Source organism: Lathamus discolor, chromosome 5 (genome assembly GCF_037157495.1).
Source record: "Lathamus discolor isolate bLatDis1 chromosome 5, bLatDis1.hap1, whole genome shotgun sequence".
NCBI classification, from domain to species: Eukaryota; Metazoa; Chordata; class Aves; order Psittaciformes; family Psittacidae; genus Lathamus; species Lathamus discolor.
In genome coordinates this window covers 32,970,738-32,995,248 of record NC_088888.1, presented here as the reverse complement: position 1 = coordinate 32,995,248, position 24,511 = coordinate 32,970,738, and the positions used below count along the sequence as shown (strand labels likewise).

At 35.1% G+C, this 24,511-nt stretch overlaps 1 protein-coding gene across 4 annotated transcripts in view; it reads right to left on the bottom strand.

Annotated features, from left to right (window-relative positions):
- Nucleotides 1–24,511, bottom strand: part of SIPA1L2 (signal induced proliferation associated 1 like 2) — a 148,029-nt gene that overhangs the window by 56,388 nt on the left and 67,130 nt on the right. For all 4 annotated transcript variants that reach the window (XM_065680267.1, XM_065680266.1, XM_065680268.1 and 1 more), the window contains 5 exons: nucleotides 23,661–23,849; nucleotides 17,602–17,776; nucleotides 12,337–12,440; nucleotides 5,593–5,750; nucleotides 3,521–4,097 (listed from right to left, as the gene is read on the bottom strand). In XM_065680267.1, the coding sequence (XP_065536339.1) occupies nucleotides 3,521–4,097; nucleotides 5,593–5,750; nucleotides 12,337–12,440; nucleotides 17,602–17,776; nucleotides 23,661–23,849 (1,203 nt within the window). The remainder of the gene's footprint in view (nucleotides 1–3,520; nucleotides 4,098–5,592; nucleotides 5,751–12,336; nucleotides 12,441–17,601; nucleotides 17,777–23,660; nucleotides 23,850–24,511) is intronic.

The following is a 24,511-nucleotide window of genomic DNA, read 5'->3' as shown; positions in this document are numbered from 1 at the left end:
CTTAATTTAGGAGGCTATTTTGGAAGAGCCATTCTCCCCTGTCATTGGCTGCTCGAGCCAGAGTCTGGGCAGCCTAGCTCCCTTGTTCATTGTGTGCTTCCCTAATTCAGGACTACATGGAGAGGGAATGGGACTGTGCAGCTAGTAAGATGTTGGTGTCGTGACTGGGTGAAGCTGTCACAAACCACTTCTTGCACTACCCGAGTCAGAGGCAGTTGATGAGTTGCAGTTTCATGGGAGGTTTGAACTGATCTAAGACCCTATCACCACTATGTTGTCCCTTGTATCTCATTAGCACTTGTGCAGCTGTGAAGACAGACCAGAGATACAATACAGCTGAAAAATAGGCTACTTTTTAAAACAGTGCTCCAAAAGTGTGTCAGGAAGGGAATGGATGGGACTGCCTCCTTCACTGGAAACTATTCTGAAAGTACATCTCCACCATTGACAAAGGGACTTGAGAAATAGCAACATTAAGCTGTAAATTACTTTCATAGTTTCCATTTTATGCTTCCTGTTTAGACACATCTTTTGTCCATATCTGTTACAGAGTCAGAGATGAGTAGCCTAACTTGTACTTCCTACCCAATCCAATGGCTGACTGGAGAAATTCTGGAGCATTTGTGTAACTTACACCTGCAACTTGGCCAGTGACTGAAAGTCACAGTTTTGGGTACCTTAGTTTTAAAGCACTATTGCCTTTATAAAATATTTCTATACATACATCTGTCACTCAGCAGAAAAAATCAGAACTTGCACACACAAGAAAAAGATGCCACAAACCCATGAGCAACGGTAAGTTTGTTGATCTGAGGGAGCTGGCCTATGCTCATGCTTTTAACCTGTGATAAACTCAAGGCAACGAAATACAGTTAGCCCTCATTCATCACGGGCTAATCTTCCATGAGCTGTGAAACACTGGAGAAAGGCCATGCAAGAATCTGTTATTCTGAGAATCAATGCCTGGGAAATTTAGGCTGCTTAAACTGCAGCACTTGACTTCGTAAGTCAAAAACCCCTCCAGCTATTTCTGAAGATGTAGGCTTCAAAGTTAAAATGTGAATGCTATTCTTGAGGTGTCCAAAAAATACTCTGGAAATTTTATTTATAAAATCATGTCCTGAGTCTTCTTATAAAAAATGAAACAACAAAAACAAACAAAAAAACAAACAAAACCAAACAACACCACCACCCCAAAAAACCCCACAAAACGCAGCTATTTCCTTTGTTGTTATTTAGATCTGAGGTTTTGGCATCTTTTAGAGGCTTTTAATTTTAAACAGAGCTTTCTTTTGCATTTATAACTGTACATACAGTATTAGAGTGATATGGCATGCTGACAGCACTAAGCTCTCTTTTATTTTTTGTAGTCCTGAGGTTCACCTTCAGTCATCACTAATTTTTAAGCAAGACTTTCATAATTTATGAACCAGATATGTGAAAAATGAAGTCTTCACCTCTTCACTAGTTTCCCTACACTTCTGCGGCAAGTTTCTAAAACATATACAAAACTTAGTCACACAGTAAAAAAATAACATGCTATGACTATAAGGAGCTCAAATAACAGATGGAATTTTATCTTTATGAAACTACGCAATATTCTTGGTGGGGGGGTAGGGGAACAGACACCTTTTTATCAATATGTCACAAATATAGGATACTGCAGAATGAATGCACAAACCAAAGTATATGGATTTCCCCAACTCAGAGAACTCAACATCTCTTTTTCAAGATAGCTAAATAGTCAAAGGTTAAGAGAGTAGATAAACATTCCTGCCAAAGATTCAAGTATTCTCAATAGAAAAGATTCCAGGAGATCAAGTCTTCTACAAGTTTATCTCCTAAAAAGTGACACTACATGTTACATAGTAATGTCACATAAAACATACTGCTGCTCCACTATAAATAGGTCATTCTGCTTATTGGGTTGCTGTTTCACTGAATGTGTGGCTATGCATGAACTAAGAGCCAGCTTCTCTGAATGCACTTAATACAGATGAAATTAAAAGACAAAACACCTCTAAGTTCTATGAAGAAGGTGAATTTTTGATTTTTTTTTTTTAGTATACAGGCTTCTAAGGAAATTTTGGCTACTCAGATTCTTTTCTAGAGATCCATTCAAGGATTTTGTTTAATCTTATATCACTCTGCCATTCTGATATCCTAAAGATCAGAACCACTGCTTTTTCTCTCCTCAAGCACAGCCCACCAAGTTAATCTGCAGTTTGCTTTTGCTGCCCTTTCTACTTTATACCACTAGATATTCTCCCCAGAAATAGATCTGATTCTAGATTGACAAAAACCAGCCCTTTTTTTAGTCCTGAACTGATTTTTTTTCATCCGAACCAAAAACACAGTCTCTGCTTTTCACATCTTTGCTTTATTTGAATATTCAGACAGGTTTCTTATTCACCTGTGTGATTTAAACCCAGCCAATAAAATACAGTTATTTCTCTGACAATTGTTTAGTTAGTCACTGGTTTTAAGAAATGCTTTTAATAGTGACTGAAAAAGGTTAATCATCTGGTCACTGAAGTTTGATATTACATCAGAGTTTGAGCTTTCATCTTCAGCATCTGCTGGTTGGTGACCTTAGCTGTATTTTGAGTGACTTAAAAGGTTTTTAAAGTATGCAGACGAAGCACAAAATCAGAGTTTTAAATGCTTTTTAGTGCTTGCAGTGGTCACCTCTGAGCTTCTATATCAAAAGGTAGAGCATGATATTGAACAATGCTAATTGCGACTGCAGAACTAGGGAGGCTCTAAAACATCAGCTGCAATACAACTGTTCCAGTGTGAAAATGGTAAGCATAATGATTTTTTTCAGTACCAGGCATTCTAATATAAACAATATTCAGACCATCTAGATAATTTAAATTAAGATCAAAGAGCAAAGTGTAACCACTTTAAATGCATCAACAATTTTACTCTGGCATTCCTGTCAGCTTGTTTGTACTGACTGAAATAGCTCCAGTACAGTTGCGCTAACAGTGTCATCAAGTGTCTGAAAAACTTTAGCTAGTCAGCTGTAAAAACTGGCATTAATTGGCCTAGTTCCCTTCACTTGTGACAGTTGGTCAGAGTAGAGGAACAACTCAGCAGAATCACTTAAACAATTTATCTGCTAACGGGTTATTATAAAAATTTAAGAGTATATTTTTACATTAAGATTTTGTATATTTCTAAATTAAGGTATATTTCTAGCTACAAAGGTGCGATTTGAGAAGATCAAGAGCAGACAAAAGCTTATCTTTGCAATCCTGACACTGAAGCCATCTGGGGCCTTGGGCAAGTGTATCAAATTATTGGTTTCAGATTCCTCATCCCTGAAAATGGGTTGATAACACTTATCTCACATGCTCTTGTAGAGATTATCATTTGTAACGCTCTCTGAAGACTGAAACCACTCTCAAAGTATAAACATAGAACATTTTTAATTATATCTCAAAGGAGATGTAGACAAGTAACTCTTCATGAAAAAATCTAAAATTTGGAATTCCAGTTTAGAAACTGTACTTACTTCAAGTCTTTGAACAATTTCTCTGATGTCTTCTGTACAATTATCTGCTGCAGACAGAAGAATACATTCTCCTCTTTCATAAAATATTTTGATGCTCATTAATCCAGAAGTCCATCCAATAACATCTCTGCAGGAGCAGTTAAACACAACATTTTTTGATTCCTTTTCAATCAACATGATAAACTCATTGGAGATTCCAAGAAGACATTCAATGTCAGCAGACTGGCCAAAATCTCGTGCAATCACATTCCACATTATTGCTCCAACACTGAATAGATGTGCGTCTTTCCTTGGTTTGACTTTTTCCTTTTTTTTTGCCCCTAAAGTAATAAAGCTAAACTTTGCTGAAGTATCCACTGTGGCTGTGGTAACAAAGTTTTCTGCCAGATCTTTCAAGTATTCTTGACGTGTCCTTGTGGCCATGGCTCGGAATTTTTCTGACTTATGCGCCGCATTTTCAGCATTAATAACTTTGGCTAAAAGGAAGTCCCTAAAGACGGCTGATTTGGGGAAAGTTACTCCTTTGGGAATGGGTGGACCAAACGGAGGTACATCTTTTGATCGCGAAACACCAACACTGGAAATAGAAAGAAAAAAATCAATGGTTAATTCCTGAAAAAAGGCCAGATGACAAGCAGAACTGTGACCTGGGCAGTCTACTTACACAGTTCAGTTTAGCTTCGACATGTCAATTTTCAGATATTTTAAACACACCAAAGAAAACTGATTGGGTTGTCTGTTTTAAGCTGGCTTTTTTTTTTTTTTTTTTTGAAGACATAAAAGACATTACAGATGTATCTTCCTAACATAAAAACTATCAAGGATGACTTCTTGGGGTGTCACTGTCTGCTTCCTTTAATGGAATAAATATAAAAACGCTTTGTGAAATATAAATGAAAGAAATTTTTTTAATAATTTTTTTATGTAAGTGTATAATTTTCAGTTGTTACTCAGTTGCATGTTCTTAAAACTAGAGAAATACAGAAATAAAACCAGAATTTATTTTAATCCTCAGACATTATGCTGTAATGAAGCCTGAAGACAAAGTATTGGTCAAACGTGTCTCGAATGGGAGCTTTCTGCACCTAAGTTGTGTACTCTATGTTAATAAAGTTCCAAAATACTTGTTGATACATGCAGTTCACAGAAAGATGTAAAATAGGAATATTTTCTCACTGAAAATTGATCCCTACATAATGTATTTCAACTGAAAAAAAGATTTCAAAATACTGTGCAAACTACATACAGCCACTACAAGTTTGACTGAAATGCAGCTACATCTGGGATGACAGACAGACATAATTTAGTAATAAGACTGTAACTTATGAAACGTCATATATTACTAAACACAAAAGAGAAACTGAAACAAAATCAAATTGTAAAAGATTAAGTTCTGAAAGACAGCTAAGAGACGGGAATATGACCTGACTTCATGATGTACTTTACTTTCATTCTAAACAATGAACAAGTACTGTGTATACATGCTAAATCTGCACCATCATATTTCAAGTCCTTATCATTATTTGCACAATTCCCAGTCAGTTCAGAACTATGCTTCCACCTGGTTACCTTGCTGGAATTCACGATGCAGTAACTTAAATGGGAGAGTTGAGAGTATTCGAAATTTGAGATGTACTAAAAGTCCTCATTCATATACTTGAGGCCATGACTCATCCTGCAGTCATACTGTCATACTCAGGGATTTATACAAGTTAATAGCCTTCTGAAATACTTTATTTTAAATCACTTTCTTTGAAAAAGGAAATGTGCAATAAAAATTCTAAATAAAATTATATTGCTATGTCTGCAAATCTTATTTTTACTAACTTGTGATATCCCGATTTTGTGCCCATAAATCAGCAACACAGAGTTCTGCACATACCCTTTTCAGTCTACAAACTGCCCCATAGCCCTAGATATGTGCAAGGGAGACACTGGACTTTCAAACTCAAAGAAAATGTAGCAGAAATTTTAAAATTGTATATATAATATCGCTAGGAAATACAAAATTGATGAGGCAGTTCCATTATAGACTTAAAACCAAACTTAAATAGTTATAAGGCTCTACTCACCTATAGCACACATTTTCAGTGCAAGGATTATGCACTTTGACTATGACAAATACATGTTGAAAGTGGGAACGAATATTTTTTGGAGTAAAAGGAAGTGCTCCTGGCTCTTGGAAGACAATGGTAACTATGTCATTTCCTATATGCCTTTTCCTTAGCAGCTAGACAAGAAACATGCATTGAAAAATTAGTTATAAAAAAAAATAAATAACCATTTCTTCATTTTAGAAAACAAAACCAAACACAAACACACACACAAAAAAAAAAACACCCTACCACCAAAATAAATGAAGCTTAATTTTTCAGCTTAATTAATCATATTCTGGATAGCTACAGATAACATTGAAATGCACTGCAAAATAGGGAAAGGAAATTGGGCTAAATTCACAAAAATACTAGAGTTTTCTTGCATCCCCGCATTAGCTCTGCATAGCTTCTGCTCATTTTCCTTTCATCCAATGAGAAAAATATACTTCCCTTACTACAGTGCATCACTTCAGTAATAAACAAAAAATGTTACATCACTTGACATTTCTTACTATTCAGAGAACTGTCTCAGTTCCCTCTTTACAGAGTAAGATCTACTTCTATATGAAAAATATAATTCTGCTTTTCTTTTTCAATAAACCTTCCTTTTCCATGTTGCATTTTTATTAAAAATTGCCCTTAACATTATTATATTTAAAAAAAAAAAACAACAAACCCAGATTATAATGGATACTCATCACAAATTTTAACAACTGCATACTCGAGAAACAGATCTGAGACTCAAGGAGAAACAATACCTATTAGAAACTCATTAATTAAAAACTTATTCTTGTAATTGCTAGCTTCTATCATCAAAATATATTGAAGGAATAATTTAAATTACTAAATCATTGTTACAGGCTAATAATTAATAAACACTATAAAACATGTCCAGCAATAAGGGACCACTTCTCCCTCTCCACCCCCAAAAACTCCCAGCAAATCAACACAGTAAAATGATGTTCACTCTCCTCACGGAAGTATGTATCTCAAATTTTTACACCTTTTTTCTTAAATACCTTTGCTTACAAGACATCCATGTATATTACAGGATGGAAAAAAGTATTCTAGCATGTGCTACATTTTAAATATCCACCCAAAGACAAAGAACTTGCATTGTCAACCAACAGCATACAGACACTTAAAGCTTTACCTTAGCTCATGCGTAACTAAAAGGGATACAAGAATAAATTTATTTGAAAACTTTATGACAGAACAGATTTCTCTATCGAGCTGATTTTACAGAGCACAATCTTTCTAATAAAAGAGTATTTGTTCATATTTTCTCAGTTCCTTTAAAAGTGTTTCAGATACCAACAAAAAAAGCAAAGTTACACATGCTAAAGCCTAAGAATCATGAGTATGTTTCACTATATGCCCTAAAATAACACAAAGGGTCTTATTCTAAAAGTAGCAAGAAGGGCCAAAGCCACAATTTTAAAGTATTCAGTATATCTGTATTATTCTAAACACAATCAGCATCCCAAATGCAGATTAAGAAATAAGACTTTTAGTGTAACTTTAACACAGATATAAGAACAGAGAATAATACTTGGTATAAGTCATGTGGCTCAGTCAATTTTCCATGTCTTTAAGACTATAATCAAAATAACTGGCTATTTGAGCAATTTAAGAGACACAGCCTGTTGCGTACAAATTACGATTTGGAACTGTGTATCAGGTGTACTTCAATTTGCTGAGCTGCTCAACCATACAATTAAATCATAGTAGTGAAGCACAAATTCATGTTTAGAGGTTGTTATTATCTCATAGGCTGGAATTTACACCACAATTAATTTTTTAAGAAACCTTCCAATTATGAGGTACAAGGTGATTCATTTCTGTCTTTGTTATATAACTAACTGCCCAATTACCCTTTCTTGCCATAGTGGCTCATGCTTATGCATTTCCACAGAGCAAAACTGTAAAAGTTAGAAAGCAATATCCCATTTAAAGCCAGACTTATTTCTCAAGACAATCACTGTTTCCAAGATTATTTTCTGCTTTTGTATTCCTCCTATGAGGCTCTGCATGCCACCATAGGTTGCTTAAGCAAGAATAGCAGTCATTTAATAAGAGGTACGTTTTAAAAATGTTTGAAATTTTACTAGTAAAAATAGGCTTTTCAAAATTTTGGCAGTTTCCATAACCTATTCATAAAATATTTTTCAGGAGCTTAAACCTCTAAGAGGCACAAAAAAATAGAAAATTATAAGTCAGGTCATAATTTTCAAGAACCTTACCAAGCTTGTGGAGATCTTAGTGACTTCTTCAACATTTTAAAATAAAATCATTGTAACACTGTTATAAATAACTGTCATGCATAAGTGGTCAGTGAACTTCAACACAATGTAAAGGCAAAGCACAGTTGTGGCTGAGTGCAGAGTATCATAATGCAAAGAACTTTAAAAGGGAAAAGTCTGGAACATGGAAAGAAGTGCTCTGGATAGGATAAAGGAATAGGAAAAGAATAATGTATTGAATGGAGAAGGAGGGAACACACTTCCCTTGGAAATGTGAGGTAAGGATAGCATACCGAAAATGAAAAAGGAATTGAAGGAAACTGGAACTAAGCAAAAGAGATTTATAAGAGACCCCTCTCTAGTTTCTACTCTGTAACCTGTATTTTCCTCCCAGCTTTTACCTCCTAGGGTTTTGGTCTTTCTTTTTTTTCAGGTTCTCAGTTTCCCCTTCCTCTCCCATTTTGAGGTCTGCTCAGATTTCTTGGTGGGGTTTCTTGGTTTTTTTTTTTGTGTTTTTTTTTTTGAGGGGGGGGTGTTTGTATTTTTTCTTTTTTTTTTCCTTTAAATCTGCCTTTCTAACATTCTAACATACTTTAAGGACCCTCATGCCAATGCAGAGCACAACAGGAACTGTCGACAGGGTACACAGATTACAGAGGATTACTTACAGTAATGAGATGTCAAACACTTTGACATCATTCTAGTATCAGCCTAAATTAGCATGGCAGAATTTGGAATTGAACCCAATCAAGTACAATAAGCAGCCAAAAGGAAATCAGTGAAGATTTATGCAAAAATATAAGACACACAAAGGGGAGTCTGGTAAGTAAAATATGTTAGAAAAGCAGAATCTGTTGGATTAAAAATATTTATGCCAAATAATAGTCACTACATTAATTTTGAGATTTTAACTACTCAATTTCCAGATATGCATCTCTGAAGAAAAGTACTGTCTTAAAACAGTGTATTTACAGATTATGCACAGCCATAAAAATCTAGTAACTTCTGTGGAATTTCAATAGCCTATTCAAATTGTGAAACAACATGGAATTCTTGTTGAAGTAGCAGCGAAATTCGTAAGTGAAATAGCAGAATATTCTTCATTCAATTAAACGATGAAATATAAGAGTCACATAAGAAAATATTCAAACTTTTTTTAGCATATTTCTAAAATAAGTGGTTTGAAAAGTTTTATTTTTCTTTTAGTGGCTACGTTTTTAGCCACTACCAAAACCGGAAACAAATAGCAAAAGATACTTCATCAGGTCTGGTTAAACTGAGATTGGTATAACCATGTCTTGTTATCCCAGCCACTTTAACAGTAGCTTAAATTCAACAAGTTTAATTATTGCATATCCGGTTTATTTTTAATTTTTCATCAAACCAGGTGAAAACTGATTATTTGAACTGATTTGGGCTGACCAGGTTTGACCACGTGTACACAAGCAGAGTGCAAATGTGTGAACGGGAAATTTGCAAGGGAATGATTCGGAAAGGGACATCGCAAAGGTAAAGTTTAAACGGGAAAGCCTTGAACTATGATTTGAAGAAAAGGCCAGTAAAGGAAAAGAAACTGGCCACATCAGGGCTGGTAGTCTCTTCTGTCCTTCGGAAGGAGCAGCTGACTTTAAAATTCCCAGCCTATGTTGCAGCCAAAGTGAAAATTACCTTGCTCTTTGGATCTCCTGCTGGCTCTAAAACTAGAGGGATGTCCTGATCAGGGACCAAGGAGGGCGTAGTTATGTCCTGGAAGAAGCAACAAACAATTCTGGTGTGGCCTATTCTTGGCTCACAGGTATTGGAATATAAGCAATGCTCAGCGCTTGCTCACTGAAGGCTGTAGACGATGTAGAGTGACTCTATACCTCGGCCAGTAATTACCAAACAAGGGATATGGGCACAGGATGTAATAATCTCATAATGAAGTACATACACAATATGCTAGCAAAAAATAACTATTGAATATGGGTCTTCATTGCTAACATAACCTAAAAGGAAAATTACCATGGTCCTTAACTTCCCCTTACTTGGGTATGTAGAGTTAGTGAGTCAAACCCTGAAGAAACAAAATTCACATTCCACAGCACCTGTAAGTCTCTCTCTTGAACACAATGGATTCAACTGCATTTGTGGTCTTCAGCATCTAAAATGTCTCAAGGAAAAGGACCTAATCAATTTTTTGCCCTAGCTTTTCAGAAATCATGCTGTTTATATATTTCACTCTTCAGTAGCTATTTTGGAACTAAACTGTAACTGAAAAAATTACACCATGATTATTGATCCCTTTTGCACATTAAGGCTGGCTAAATTCTGATCATTTGGGTGTGCTTGTCATGTTTCCTTAAGACAGTGTCCATGCTGTGGAAATACTGCTAGATCCCAGCACCTTAAAAAAAATAATGTGGTGAGTCTTCAGTAGGCATACTACTTGAACTTGGAAAACTGACACATTATTTTGGTCAAAGGAAGTCATGAATAACGTGGTGATTCTACTAAATATTGAACCTGTTAAAGTGACAATGAAGACAGCTTACTAAAACACTGTGGAAAGGACTGCTTGTTGCTGGGGAAAACCATGGAGTTAAAATTGGGGGATTTTGCTGTACACAAGAATTGGCACCTAACTATAAAGAAAGACACTTAGGGAAATGATGAGACTGAAAGGAAGGCACAGGAAGAAATGAAAGGACAGTAGTAGGGGTGTGGCTGAGCAACACAGCAGTGAAGCTGACAAACAGCAAACAATTATGAATATTAGTGGATCACGGCAAGAGGATATTCTGTTCTCACAAACAACAGAAAGTCACGAAAGACAACAACAAAAGTAGTAAACTCCCAGTAAGGCCATATTTACTGTCAGTGCCTGTGATTAGCTATGAAAATATTTTTTCCTTTTAAGACAAGCTCATTCAGTGTATTATACCTTCTTAATAGTGTACAGTTTTCCCTAATTACATGTGCTTTCCAGCCAAAGATTGTTATGATTGATTACAGACAGAACAACTCCTAACGTGTTTACTAAATTAATCCTGTATTGCAATAAGGTGTAAGTGAAAGTTTAGAGAAGTGGAACAATCTCTAATCAGTGATGATGAGCAGACACCTTGATTGCTAGTTATTGGCATAGTTGAGTGTGTGTTGCAGCTGAATTTTGTCTGCTGAAAGCCACACATTTTAAGTTGTAATCTAAACATTCATATTATTCACAAGGTGAAGAATTTCTGGCTTCTGATACCTCATATAGTTTCTAAACCCTAAGCATAATGAAGTAAAATTTGCAGTTGCCTTAACTGTTCAATTGAAACAGTTCTTCAAACTGAACATTATGCTCTATTTAAAATACATAAATACATTATATACTTTCTTCCATTTCAATTTTGATTTATCCTTTCTCAAGAATTTTAATATTTTCTTTTTTTCTGGCTTCTTTGACACGTCTCTCTTTCCACAAGACCAATTGATAGGGCAGATGTCAAAGATACAACTCACATACGGTTTAACAGTCAGTAACCACCTTTTGTATGCTGTTCAGTAAGAAAGTGAGATAGAATCTTTATTTCATGACAACCCTCCAAAATTACTGAAATCTCTGTATCTTTCATAGCAATGAGAGAATATTCTAAAACTCAATAAATCCAACACTTCTTTCTGCAGATATAGAAAAATGCAGATTAGTAGCTCAGAAAGTTACAAACGATTATCAGCGTGACCTATGAGCAGTTCTGCTTTAAGTGCTTAATGTTGGTATACTACATCAAATGTGCTTGTACTTCTCAACTCAGTCGCAAGAAATACACGAGTCAGGCAAGACAAAGTAACCTTACTGGTGCACCGCACACTTTGGATGCTGTGCTGCTTTTTAGCCATCCTTAATGCTTTAAAGGTATCCTGAATTATTACCTAAACAAAGGGAATTCACCAGAATGTACACTGCAGTTTTCTGCCTTTCCAAGCAGAAACCTTGAAGGATACAGTTAAGCATTTATTACTAAGCTGACACATTCATAAACATTTCAAGATAAGGATTAAGTGGAACAACTAAACAACTAAACAACTAAAAAAAAAAAATCTTATTACATGCAGATTTTAACCATGACTATTTTCAAACTTAATTCTATTTGATGTTTAAAACATACATGATGTAAATCTAGTCTAAACTGAAAACAACTCATTCACCACAAGCAAAACTACTTTTTAATAATATCATGAAATGGGGGAGATGACAGGATAAGTTTCTTAACTCTAAAGTATAAAAATCCTAAAATTCCTAATGCCTTCTTTTTCAATGGAAAAGAAAATACAGTTGAGTCATAATTCCTACAAAGCAACTCAAGTTTTAAATCAGTATTACTTAAAAAAAAAAAACAAACCCAAAAAGCCAAGAAAAAAAACAAACCAGAAAAAACCTCAAACCCAAACCCCTCAGTGTCAAACATTTACAATGTAAAATTACAATCAAAAGTTAAAAAAACCATACCTGTTGCCTGTTACTGGGCATGTATGGAAGCATTGTTGATACATGAAACATTAATTCATAATCTTTATAGGTAGTATAGAGGGAATGAGTTCCTGTTGAATCAGCTGAAAATGAATTTAATTGCAATAAGGTCAGTAAAAGAGAACATTCATAGTACTTTATAGGACACCACTCTTTGCATACTATGATTTAAATCTATTAATGTAATTTAAAACTTTTTTCAGTAGAACAAAACTGGTTTGGATCATCTAAAGATCTACTCTTTAGTTTCATATTATGAAACAGAAGTGTCCTGCAAGAAACTGCACAAGGAGTTTGCTGCGTATGAAGCCTAAATGATCAAACTTTGAATTTATCAGCATTTCATGAAAGAGACCATTAACTACTTGAGTATAGTTTTACATAATACATATTTTCCTTTTGTAGAACACTAATAAGAACAATTGACTAATCCCATACTTTACTGAAAATAAACTGACAATGCACCTTCAAATCTGACATTAAAACACATACTGCAGAACAGAAATTTTAAAAACATAAGATACATACATTGTAGTACAATGTCAAGTGATTTTATTAGGACTTTTCAGATCTCTTAAAATTAGTAAAATAGAATCGTTAAATCTTTTGGGTTGGAAGGGGCCTTAAAGATCATCCAGTTCCAACCCCCTGCAATGGCCAGGAACACCTTCCACAAGGCCAGGTTGCTCAAAGCCCTGTCCAGCCTGGTCTTGAACACTTCCAGGCATGGGGCATCAACCACTTCTTTGCGCAACCTGTGCAGTGTCTTCACAGGAGAGGTGAAGCCCTTTCTTTTTTTTCTTTTCTTTTTTTTTTCTTGAGAGGTTTGTTTGGGGTTTTTTTAGTTTTTATGTCTTCTATTTGGAGGTTTATTAATAGAGTTAGCATTTCAGAATCTTTACAGCAAATTAAATGAGTTTTAATCTGCAGTCAAATTCATCATTCAGAATATGATCTGAATCCAAACATATTCATGTTCTTTAATATGTATGGATTACCTAAGGAAGCACAATCAACTTTAAAGCAGGAGGTTGGGAACACTCTAATGAATCAAAACTGTCAATTTTTCTTCTCTTTTTCCATGTTCACTCATTTTTTAATATAATTTTATATTATCAACACCAATAACCGTTTTCCAGCGTTCACTTGCACACACTGTTTAAGGTTTTGTTTTAAATAGTAACTGTATTCCAAAAAGTAATTGATTGGCCATGTTACTTCTCCAGCTAAAAATATAGAAACATACAATTAAGTGTAAAACAGCAACCATACTGTATTTGCAGTACTAGATCTGAAGACATTTGTGCGTGTGTATAATTTTGAACACACTCACATTACAACTGGCTTCATCAGTTATGATTGCACAATAATAAAATTAATTTCATTTCTTAATATTGATGTAATATATGTTACAGTTACATTAAAAATAGGGAGCATAATTTACACTGAAGTTTCTTAATTAAACGTTGCTTAAAAAAAACAAACATTATCACACTCCTCTTAAAATCTTTGCTGAAAAATGTAATTCCACTATAACCTTTTCGTGGCATTTTAGAAGGACAAAGTTTTGATTAGATAGGAGGAGAAAAATTATATTGTGGCATACATGTATCTGCCTAAACTACACTGATCTCAGCAACCCAACTGCCTGAATCCTTTTGCAATTAGTTATTAAATAAAGTTAATTTAGCTTGAACAAATACTGCACAAAACAGACCTTTAAAAATGAACTAAAGAAGGGCAGAATAGAGTTTGTAGTTAATATATTCCATATGTTCTTCACATTTGCACCAGGTCTGGCTCTGACGGAGTTAATTACCTTCAAAGCAGCCCATTTGGTGCTTTGTTTTCTAGATATGATCAAACCAGTGTGGCTAACACACACATGTTTCAGCAATCGCTGCATGGTGGCTGCACAGCATCAGAGATTTCTCTTTCCCTGGAGTGTACGCTAGGAGAGGGCAAGAGTTTGGGAGTGGACACAGATAGGACAGCTTACTCAAACTGCCCAAAGATATATTCCATATCATATAACATCATGTTCTGCAGTCAAACTGGAGTGGGGGCAGTTTTCCTATGGTAGCTGTTGCTCAGAGACTGGCTGGGCATCAGTCTGTTGATGAGAGGTAGAAAGTGATTGCCTTTGCATCACATGTCTTTGTGGGGGTGGGTTTTGTTGGTTGGCTGGTTGTTGTGGTGGTGGGTTGTTTTTTGGTCTGTTTGTTTTGTTTGGGGGGTGTGTGCATGTTTGGTTTTATTCCTTTCTTTCCTTCGTTTACTGAACTCTTTCAATCTCAACTCACAAGTTTTTCTTGCTTTTGACCTTCTGATTTTCTCCCCTATTCTGTTGTGGGTTGAGTGAGAAAGTAAGTAATGGGTGCTTACCAGACAGGCAAGTTAACTGGCAACAACATTCTACATCTTATAGTCCATAAGAAATGGACCAATTAATCCCTTGTCAAAATATTAAATAAACAGACCAAATTAAAACAAAAAGAACTTTTTAAAGAAAAAAAACCAAAACACAGCTAGTCAACCATTTGGGAATATAACTTTGTAAATGTGAACACCACAAAAATTGAGCAAGAAACATTATGCCTATCAAAAATGTAGCTACTAGAGATGAAATTATTACACTATTCTGAACCTGCAGGCAGTCTGATCAATATATTATCCAATTATGACATTCTATACTACTTTTTGTGCCATAGTATTTAAAAAAATAAGTATAACAAAAATATTATAATTAAGACAGTATTTTTCATTTAATTTCAAACTGAAGACCATACCTTTGTGAACTCTCTTAATTCCTTTCTGTATGTTACAAACTAAGCCAACATATCATGACAGGTCAAATTCATTAATGACACACAGGAGTAGTAAAACATTAAAATGATGCTATTGAATGATACGTAGACAATGCCAGTCAGCAACGTACATTCATAGTGAAGCATGGAAAATGTAGAAACTGAATTCGCTTGGCAGCCCAGCATATATTTTCAGATGCAAAAATTACTAGGTGATACTGGAACATGCTCTGATTGGGGAAAAAAGCAAAACCAAAAAACGCCTTACTCCTTTGAATTTTTCATCCCTATTTAGCAATTCATCCCAGAAGTCTGACATCCACAGTGTACTAATAAGTATTTCTACACATTAATTTGAAAAATGAGTTATTATTCTGAACTGAAATAGGATGCAACAGTCTCTATCAAGCCTGAATTATTAAAGTGAAACAAGCATGGATATAAGCGAAGCGGTAATAATGTTAATAAAAATAAATGTGGAGCTTACACAGGTTGGCAGGGCTACAGAATTGCTGTTTTCCTACCTTGTAAGTCATAAATTAGAATCTGTCATAAGATTCAGCTCACTTTTTTCACCATTTCCTATCACGCTACAGATGGAAAATGGGAAAGATTCCTTGAGTTGAAAAGCTGGTCTCCCTTCATTGTAAAAACATAAGGTTATACCACCAACTTCACACATCTCAACTCCCTCTGGAGACTGGCTTAGGAACAGCTTATCTTCACCTGGTACCAAGCACAATGTACATGCACTAGGAAGTTCCAGAAACTGTAGTATGAATCATTAAGTCTCTCTCCTAATGCTGTACAGGAGATGACAGGCTATCAGGGCACTACCAGTTTGATAACGGAAGAGAAATCCTTCAAATCATTCTATGACTACAACACCAATCAGTGTTCAAATGTACCACAAAAAAAAAAAAAAAAAAAAAAAAAAATCCAGTTTTATTCCAGTTAAATGAAGACTGATTTTGAAGGAGCAAAAACATGTAAGAGATTCCCAAGAACTGGCCTGGGTTGGATAGATAAGTGGCAGGAGGACCAAAGAAGCAAATAAGAGGACTTTTCAATTCTCAGATCTCTGTGACTATCTGAAAGGCAAAATATCCCTTGCAAGGAAAGATTGCTCCGTAACTTCCTCTATAACTTCCCAAGCTTATTTCTTGGCAGCTTATCTGCAATAGTTAAGGAACTCTCCCATTTGACAACAACAGTAAGTAGAATTCACACACAAGTAGCTATGCTAATTAATTCACACACAAGTAGCTTTGCTAATTAAAACTTTGCTAATTAAAATATTTCTTTTGTTATCCACAGGCCATATACAGTACATAAAAAAAGTTCTATTTTCAGGATGCAATACACAAGCTACAGCAAAAATTAAGATACAAGTCAAATCACAAAATTAGAGAATGGTTTGGTTTGGGAAGGACCTTTAAAGGTGATCTAGTCTAATACCACTGCAATGAGCAGGGACATTTTCAACTAGATCAGGCTGCTCAGAGCCCCGTCCAGCCTGGCCTTGAATGCGTCCAAGGATAGGGCTTCTACAACGTCTCTGGACAACTTGTTCTAGTGTTTCATTCTCATTGAAAAATAAAGTTCTTTAAAAATAGTATGTTACAATAAAGTAGATGAATACCAAAATATCCTTAAGACCACAGCTCATAGCGATAAGCTGTCAAAATCCTGTTAAAACTACATTATACTAAGAATGAGTTAAGTTAAATCTAATGGCAGTGAAACACAATGCTAGTAAAGAAGTATGTCAACATATAATTGACTTTAATAGCAACATTTGAGTTCCTATTTTTGCTACAAGCCCCAGCAAATGTGTACAATTAAATATTATACTATTTCACTTAGGGAAACTGAAAGACATGAGGAAATGGCAGTAACAACACAGTGGTTAGGTAGACGAATGTTTATCAACTGCTGAATGATACCATACTTACTGCGCATGTGTGAGATACTAGGAAACTGAGAAAACTTGACCCTCAAATATAAACATCAGTATGTATGTTGATTAAAAACCACAAAAATTGAATAATAATAAGGAAGTGAGGAAAAGTGCCCTTTGTCACGACTCCGTATTTTTGAAATAGATTTTTTGCCTTTTTAAGGCTAAGACGTTAAAGTATAGCTGGGAAATTTTGAAATATATAAAAATATCACTCACATAGTATGATTTTGACTGAGTGTAAACAAATGAAATAAGTTGTTTTGATTTTCAGTTCTACTAATGCCACAGAAAAAGCAAGTAAACTTTCAGACAAGGTGTGATATATGCTTTTATCATAATGCTTCATCTTCCTCATTTACCATATAATCTTACTAATCAAAACACAAAGTCAAGAGCATGAAAGGACAGAGCAGGATGTACAGCAGGTCAACTGAATAATTACACTTTCTGCTAAAGATTGGAAACATAACTTACTTTTATTATCTAGCTGAGCCCTGTATTTACTAAATCCTTTTAGCCGTACTCTCTGGCCTAGCAGATCAAGGAACTCTTCAAAAGCTGGTCCTGCCATCTCATTGTTATACATTTCTTCCTCTGTGCTTTGGCCTGCTTTGCAGTAAAGGATACCAATTTTATGTTGAAAACTCAGCTGAAATAAAAAACATAAATAAAGGAAAAGAAAAAATACAGAAGCAAAGTCAGTAACAGACCAAATATTAACAATTAAAATATTAACATTGTTATATTCTCTGGCAGAAGATACCTGAAAGTGAAAAAATAAAGTGTTCTGATTTAGGAAACTAAGTTACCACACAAAGAAACCAAAACCAAAAATACACACAACAGTAAAATCCACAACAACTATCCGGAAAGAAAACTGGTTTGACACTATCCAAACACAGATGAAAGCAGCCCATGACTTGGCTATCTATAAAAGCACTCTTCTGCACATTACAGCATGAGAACGTTTAGCGTAACTATCGACTTTTTGTATAACTGAAAATTTTTGTATAACTATCTTCTCTCTCAGATTCATAAGAGTGAGCTTATTTTCCCTTATTTCTACCACTTAAAGTTCAGTGCAGTTCAGCTAAAACAGACCCTTAGAACATTAATGTCTGCTAAGCAAAATCTTTTGCCCTCCCCATAATATCATCCGTTGTTAAAAAATTATTCCCTATTTTTAAAAGTACACTTCAAGCTAGGAAACAGATTTTGGTTAAATAGTTTTGTTCAAGAAACTAATCTCAATTCTAGAACATTAGAAAGAGATAAATTATTTGTATAAAAAAACCTGTATAACAACTAAAAGAAGCATAAAAAGAGACGATTATTTCTTGATTATTGTCTTATTTTCTTAGCTTTTATACATACTTAAGATGACAAACAGGAAATTGCCATGTGAATGGATTAGTCCTATTATTCTTAACCGACACCTTTTAGAGCTTCACAAATGACAGAGAACATCAGTCACACACTTAAGACATTTATCTATATTCATGATTCAGGTCAATTCTCTTGCGGCAGACTTCTTGTAATCAAACTTCAGGATTACAGTCTAAAGTGTGCTTTGCAAAGATGGTATATATTCCTATTACAGCAAAGGTGACAAGAACATTCTGCTTCACCCTTATATGTAACACATGGTCTGCCATGTTAAGTATAATGTAAAATTATTGTACCATAGACTTGTTATTGCATCAACATTCTACCACAATGGTTGGGTTTTTTTGAGGAAAAACTACATGATGAGAATACTAAAAGGTTGACTCAACAAAACCTACTTATATAAAAGAAGAAAGTGTAAAAAATATCATTCCAGACTTCAAACAATCCTTAACCTTCCCTCTTTGACACATACTGCATTTATCCATTTTAAGCGGAGAGCTGTATATAAGGGAGCTGCCAACAGTCAACTAAAAAAATAAATAAAAACAAAAGCAAAAAAACACCAAACAAAAGAAAAAACCTCCACAAACAAACAAACCAGTAAAACACCAAAACCCAAACAAAACAAAACAAAGAGAAAACCACTACTCAAATCCTCATCAACCCTGGAGAAATAAAAGCTTTCACTATGCTTTCGCTATCCTAGACTTCTGTTTTCATAATGCTACCGCCTTTTTAAGCTAGTATCCTTTTTCATCTCCCATGCAATTCAAGATCAAACTTGACAGCATTCCTGGTTTAACCATTTCATATACAATCAACGCACAAAAATCCCCAAGATGGCCAAGATAATGAACATTGTTGAAGGCCATAGATAGACTCTTTAACAGTATCTCACACCCAAAAGGTAAATGTATTAAAATGCAGTAACAGGGAAATGGTAGACTACTAAAGTTAATAGCAAAACACTTCATAACATCAATTGGGCCAAAAATTCTTTTTGTACTATGAAGTTAAGCCTATCAGTGGGGCAATTTCCTCTCATTTTAACTAGTACAGACAGGCCTAACTCCATGTTTTTAGCAGATCTATATTCATGCAACACACACTCTGAATTTGGTTTACTGGTGTAGAAAACCTACAGCACAGCAGGAATAAGACTATTAAGACTATAAGACTAATATGATGGCAGCCCTCCCGCCTATCTGGTGAGCCCCAGTCTGTCCCCTCCCTTTGACAATCATTTATGTAAGGGTGAGCCCTTGTGGAACATACTTTGGTAGGAGGCCACTGACTAGAAACAAGCTAGGGACAAATAACAGACTCAGTAAGGACAGGAATGAGGCACGGTGCTGCAATAAGGTTTCACCTCGACAGCACAGAACTTAGAGCTGTGACAAAGTTTGGATGTGGAAAAGGAAGGATGACCATCTGAAATAAAAGGAGATTCTGGGTTACACAGGCACTTTAGGAGCTGCCCGAGTCAGACTCCTGAACTCTGGAGCATGGCAGGGTTAAGATACTGCTTGCTCTTCTCATTTCCTTTGACTGGCACTACATACTATCAATACAGAGAGCTTCCTGTTTTGGTCCCCAGTTTGACATGCTGCCTGGAGGGAGCTAGGTATTTAACAAAAAGTTGCAGACTGCATACTAGTGACTATTTTATTCAGTGAAAAGCCAGCATGAACACTTCATGGAGGAAAGTGGAATAGAACTGGTCATATAAACATTAGATTACAGGAAGCAGTGCTGGTACTTGACACTTACCAGCAAAGACTTTAAATGATTGTGAACACACTGCCACCTCTACCCCAGCGTTGTGTCAAATAGTTTGTCTTAAACCACAGGGAATTTAAGTTAATTTCCTTGACTTCACATTAGAATTGAGGTGTAGAGAAGTCAAATGCTAACTGAGACACCAACAATAGAGGGACAAATAATAGTCATGAATCACTTTGGCAAAATATTCAGCCTGGAAATACTCAGTCATACGCCTAGAGACACCAGTCATTTCTGAATTTGTTCATGAAAATCAATATAATTCCAAACAGGAGTGAATTATTCCTCTATCTTCCAAAACAACCTACCAATCTCCTGGTTTAAACATTATCCTAGCAGACACTGAAGATGAGGATCTGAAACTCCCCACCCCATGGAAGAAATCCTGTGTTCTCACCTCCTGGGCAAGTAGTGTAAACACTAGGCAATTATGTCAAATTTGATTCTACCAACACAACCATTCCTAAAAACCACAGCAGCTGCAATCCCATTTGCAGCTATCTGAACCTCTTACCCATGTGCTAGAAGCACTCATGACTATGAAACTGAAAGACTTAAGCAAAAGAATTCTCATACCAAGATCACACGGAATGTGCAGAAGCAGAAATCGAGGTACCTTTAAAAGTAAATGCCTAAGAAAGAAGTAACTAAATGAGCTTTGGCAGGATCATCTCATCTGGCACATTTAACTGCCACAGAAAACTATCAGAATATTTAAAACTGATAAAGTTTGACAGCTTTGAAACGGTACCACATGCTTATTTAAGTCTTTTTAAGTAAATAATTACATAGTCCTGATTACATTATTTTTAAATTAGAAATGTTACATTCAATGTAACACTGAGAACAATTTAATAATGTGACATCAGAAAATAATTTCTGAACCCATTTAGCTAGTTGTGTATGTGATATGTATTAAAGGTGCACAGCAATCTTTCTGACTCAAAATGACCACGTTCTAGTCAGAATCACTCACTAGTGAATCTTGCTATATTGTTATCTTCTTATATAATATAAATTCTTTATCAATATCGATTCTTTATCGTGTAACAACAACTTGTTGACTTTCATCATGAGAAGATTTGAGAGTTTTTCCAGCAAGGAACCTCAAGAGACAGACACTCGCTAGCCACTAAATATAGCGCAGTCAAGGCTCCTAATTTCTTTGGGATTTTTGTAAACTGCAGCCTTTGACCTAGAGAGAAGGGAACATTTCCAGAGGGATGTGAAAGGAACCAAAAAATATATATACAACAACCAACCATTAGCAGAAACAGGGAGAGGAAATTAGGGGGACATTAAAGAGAGAGGTTAAAAAAACCCACAAGCATCCAGTTTATAGGTAAATAGTTGACTTTTCTTGTAAATTTACAGCCAAATCTAAGGCTGATTCTCATACGCCAGAATAAATTGTGAAAGTGCAGATTCTTAATACATTCAAATTAGGTCAAGCATCCAATTTCATTTATTTTCTACTGTCATTTTAGAGATAAAGCTTTGGCCACATGATTCCTCCATAATCCATACTAGATTTCACTGAAAACTACAAAACAGGTAGAAAATTCAATCGAAACGCCGAAATAGACTTCAGTTTGCTGAGGAACTATGCAAACATTTAATACACCATAATGCAAAATTAATATTATTCTGGTGACAGTATTGATCCTCTAGATCATCATTCATATTTTTAAATTCATGACACTTCAGTCAATCATCACCTTCAGCTGCCAAGCATAACTCTGTATTTACTTGATTAATAAACTGAAAGCACAAAGTACATAAGAGGATTAAAGCATAAATGGATCTCATGGCAGTTCTATGCACAGCTTTCTATGTTCAAGCAATTATCTCATAATAAAGCAGCACATAAGACACATTAAAATCACATTTTGGTTGGCGACAGCCCACTTCACAACAGGATTGTATTTTCAGACTGATCACCCATAATAAAAAGAAGTGGTGTGTACTGATGTCAAAATTAGGAGCTGATGATAAAAGAATTACTTTGGTTGGTTCAATGGACAATCTCATTTCCAATTTTGCGGAAATATTTATAGTGAGTCTGAGAGATACTCAGGTCAAATAAAGTAGTACTCTATACTGCCTAGAACATCTTGCTCCTCTGAACAGTGAATATTATTTATTAGATTAACCTAAACTCACTCTGGTGCTCAAACTGGGAAGACAGAGAACAGCAGTACATCAGGAACTCTTGGACTCAGAACTAAGTGCTTCTGATTACCCTTTAGTGTTTTACCAGATGAATTGACTCACAGAAGAGTAAATAAGGACATTTGGCAAAATGAATTTTCCATTAGAAGTCCCCCTCAAAGACTACAGTGAACAAAAGTAGTAAAATATACATACAAAACTAAATATTCTACCCCAAAAAAGCAATTCTCTTCTTCTGTCTATATTACTTGATTTTGAGCAACATTTTCAAACACAAAAGAAGACAAAAGAATTCTGGTATGCACCACCAATGTTAGACACAATCACCGCATTCAAAACTGAATTAGCATTAAGAAATAATTATACCACTATCAAAATTAATTGGATCCATCAGCTGATTCAACTCCAACAGACAGATACTGACTTCGGTCTAGAAAGCACAAACTTCACTTTAAAGAACCATTTTTTAAAAACATTGTTTTAAAAATTGATTTAAAACCCATCACAAGCCTGTCCTTCACAGCATGTTCAGATGCTATAAACTGAATCACTAGTTTTGAAAGAAGCAGATTCACTATAATGAACCTAATAAGTCTCACCATTTTCCTTCCAAATATAAGCCATATGAATATTTCATTGCCAAGCAGTTATTTCATTAGTGTTAATCACAATTTCAGTTGCGTGAACCCAGAAGCATTCTATTCTAGCAAGATTACCACAAGGTAATCAGAAAACATTACTGAAAAAAACACCCAAAACTTTTAGATACAGAGACTTAGTTAAATCCTTTTGCCTACTTAGACACAACATCAATAAAATGTTAGATGCATTTTCATTTGCATTCATCATGTGTACAAATCTAAGCGCAAATAAAGAATGTGAAATCGCTTCTTGCCAATGTTAAAAGCTCAGTTATAATCTTTCATCTAAAGAGAATCTCATCTCGTCTAAAGATCTCATCTCATCTAAAGAGAATCTCTGTAGACCAAATTTTGATTTTTCTGAAGCTGCATTGTATTTTAAAAATAATTCGCTTAGAAAAGCAAACCTCATTTTGCCAATGAAAATACAGCAGTATCTCCGAAACTAAGGAAGTAAATGGTTCACATTACAGATCCATCTTTATTAAGATTGCCTGCAAAATTACTATTATATGAACAGTTTTTAAAGAAAAGTCATGTGCTACATACCCCTTGTTCATCCAGTTTAAGCAGCTGTTCAGGTACTTTGGGTGAATTGGAAGCCTGTCTCAGGCACTGAATGCTCAGCTCTGGTATTACATACTCTAGTACTTCTTTGAGAGGCAGACCTCTTGCTGTTCCATGCCGAGCAGTAGATGGGATAGCATCTTCTAAAATTGCTCCTCTAAGTGTAGTAAGCTGCAGTAAAGGTAAAACACACCAAACATTTTTAGAACTAAATGACTTTCAAAGGTATAAACTTCAGGGTTTATCAAAAGCTTGGAAGATAAAGAGAAGAAACAGAACCCTATTTTTAACTTTTTAACCAGTAAAAAGACTACTAAATAACTTTAAAGAGGAGACAGGGTCTTATAGTCTCAGGGACAAATATATTTGTTGTTTAAAGAAATCCACCGATAATCTTATTAACTTATTCTAATTCCTAAAACTTACATTTTTTGGAAAAAAAAAATGTTTAAAGCAGATGGGAAACTAAAAATTGTTCATTTTAATGCCATACTACCCTAGCAGACACAGTAGTACAATGTGGTGTTGGACAGATGAGATCAGCCATAGCTAATGGCACCCTTATTTAACCTGTCCACCTATTTTTTAAGCCATGTTGCTTTATCTTCGGTAAAGAGAGAGTAATTTCTTAGAAGTGAGTCAGCTGAATCACTTCTCCACACATACAGACACATTCTTTTTTTGCAATAAAAGAAAAACCTAGCCTTATATATATGAATATATATATATGTATGCATGTATCTGTTTCTGTATCTGCAAAAGTACCTGAGCCCAGAAATATCAGGAGGTCTAGCTAACACTTCTCTATGTTCTAATCACAATAAAAAGCAATA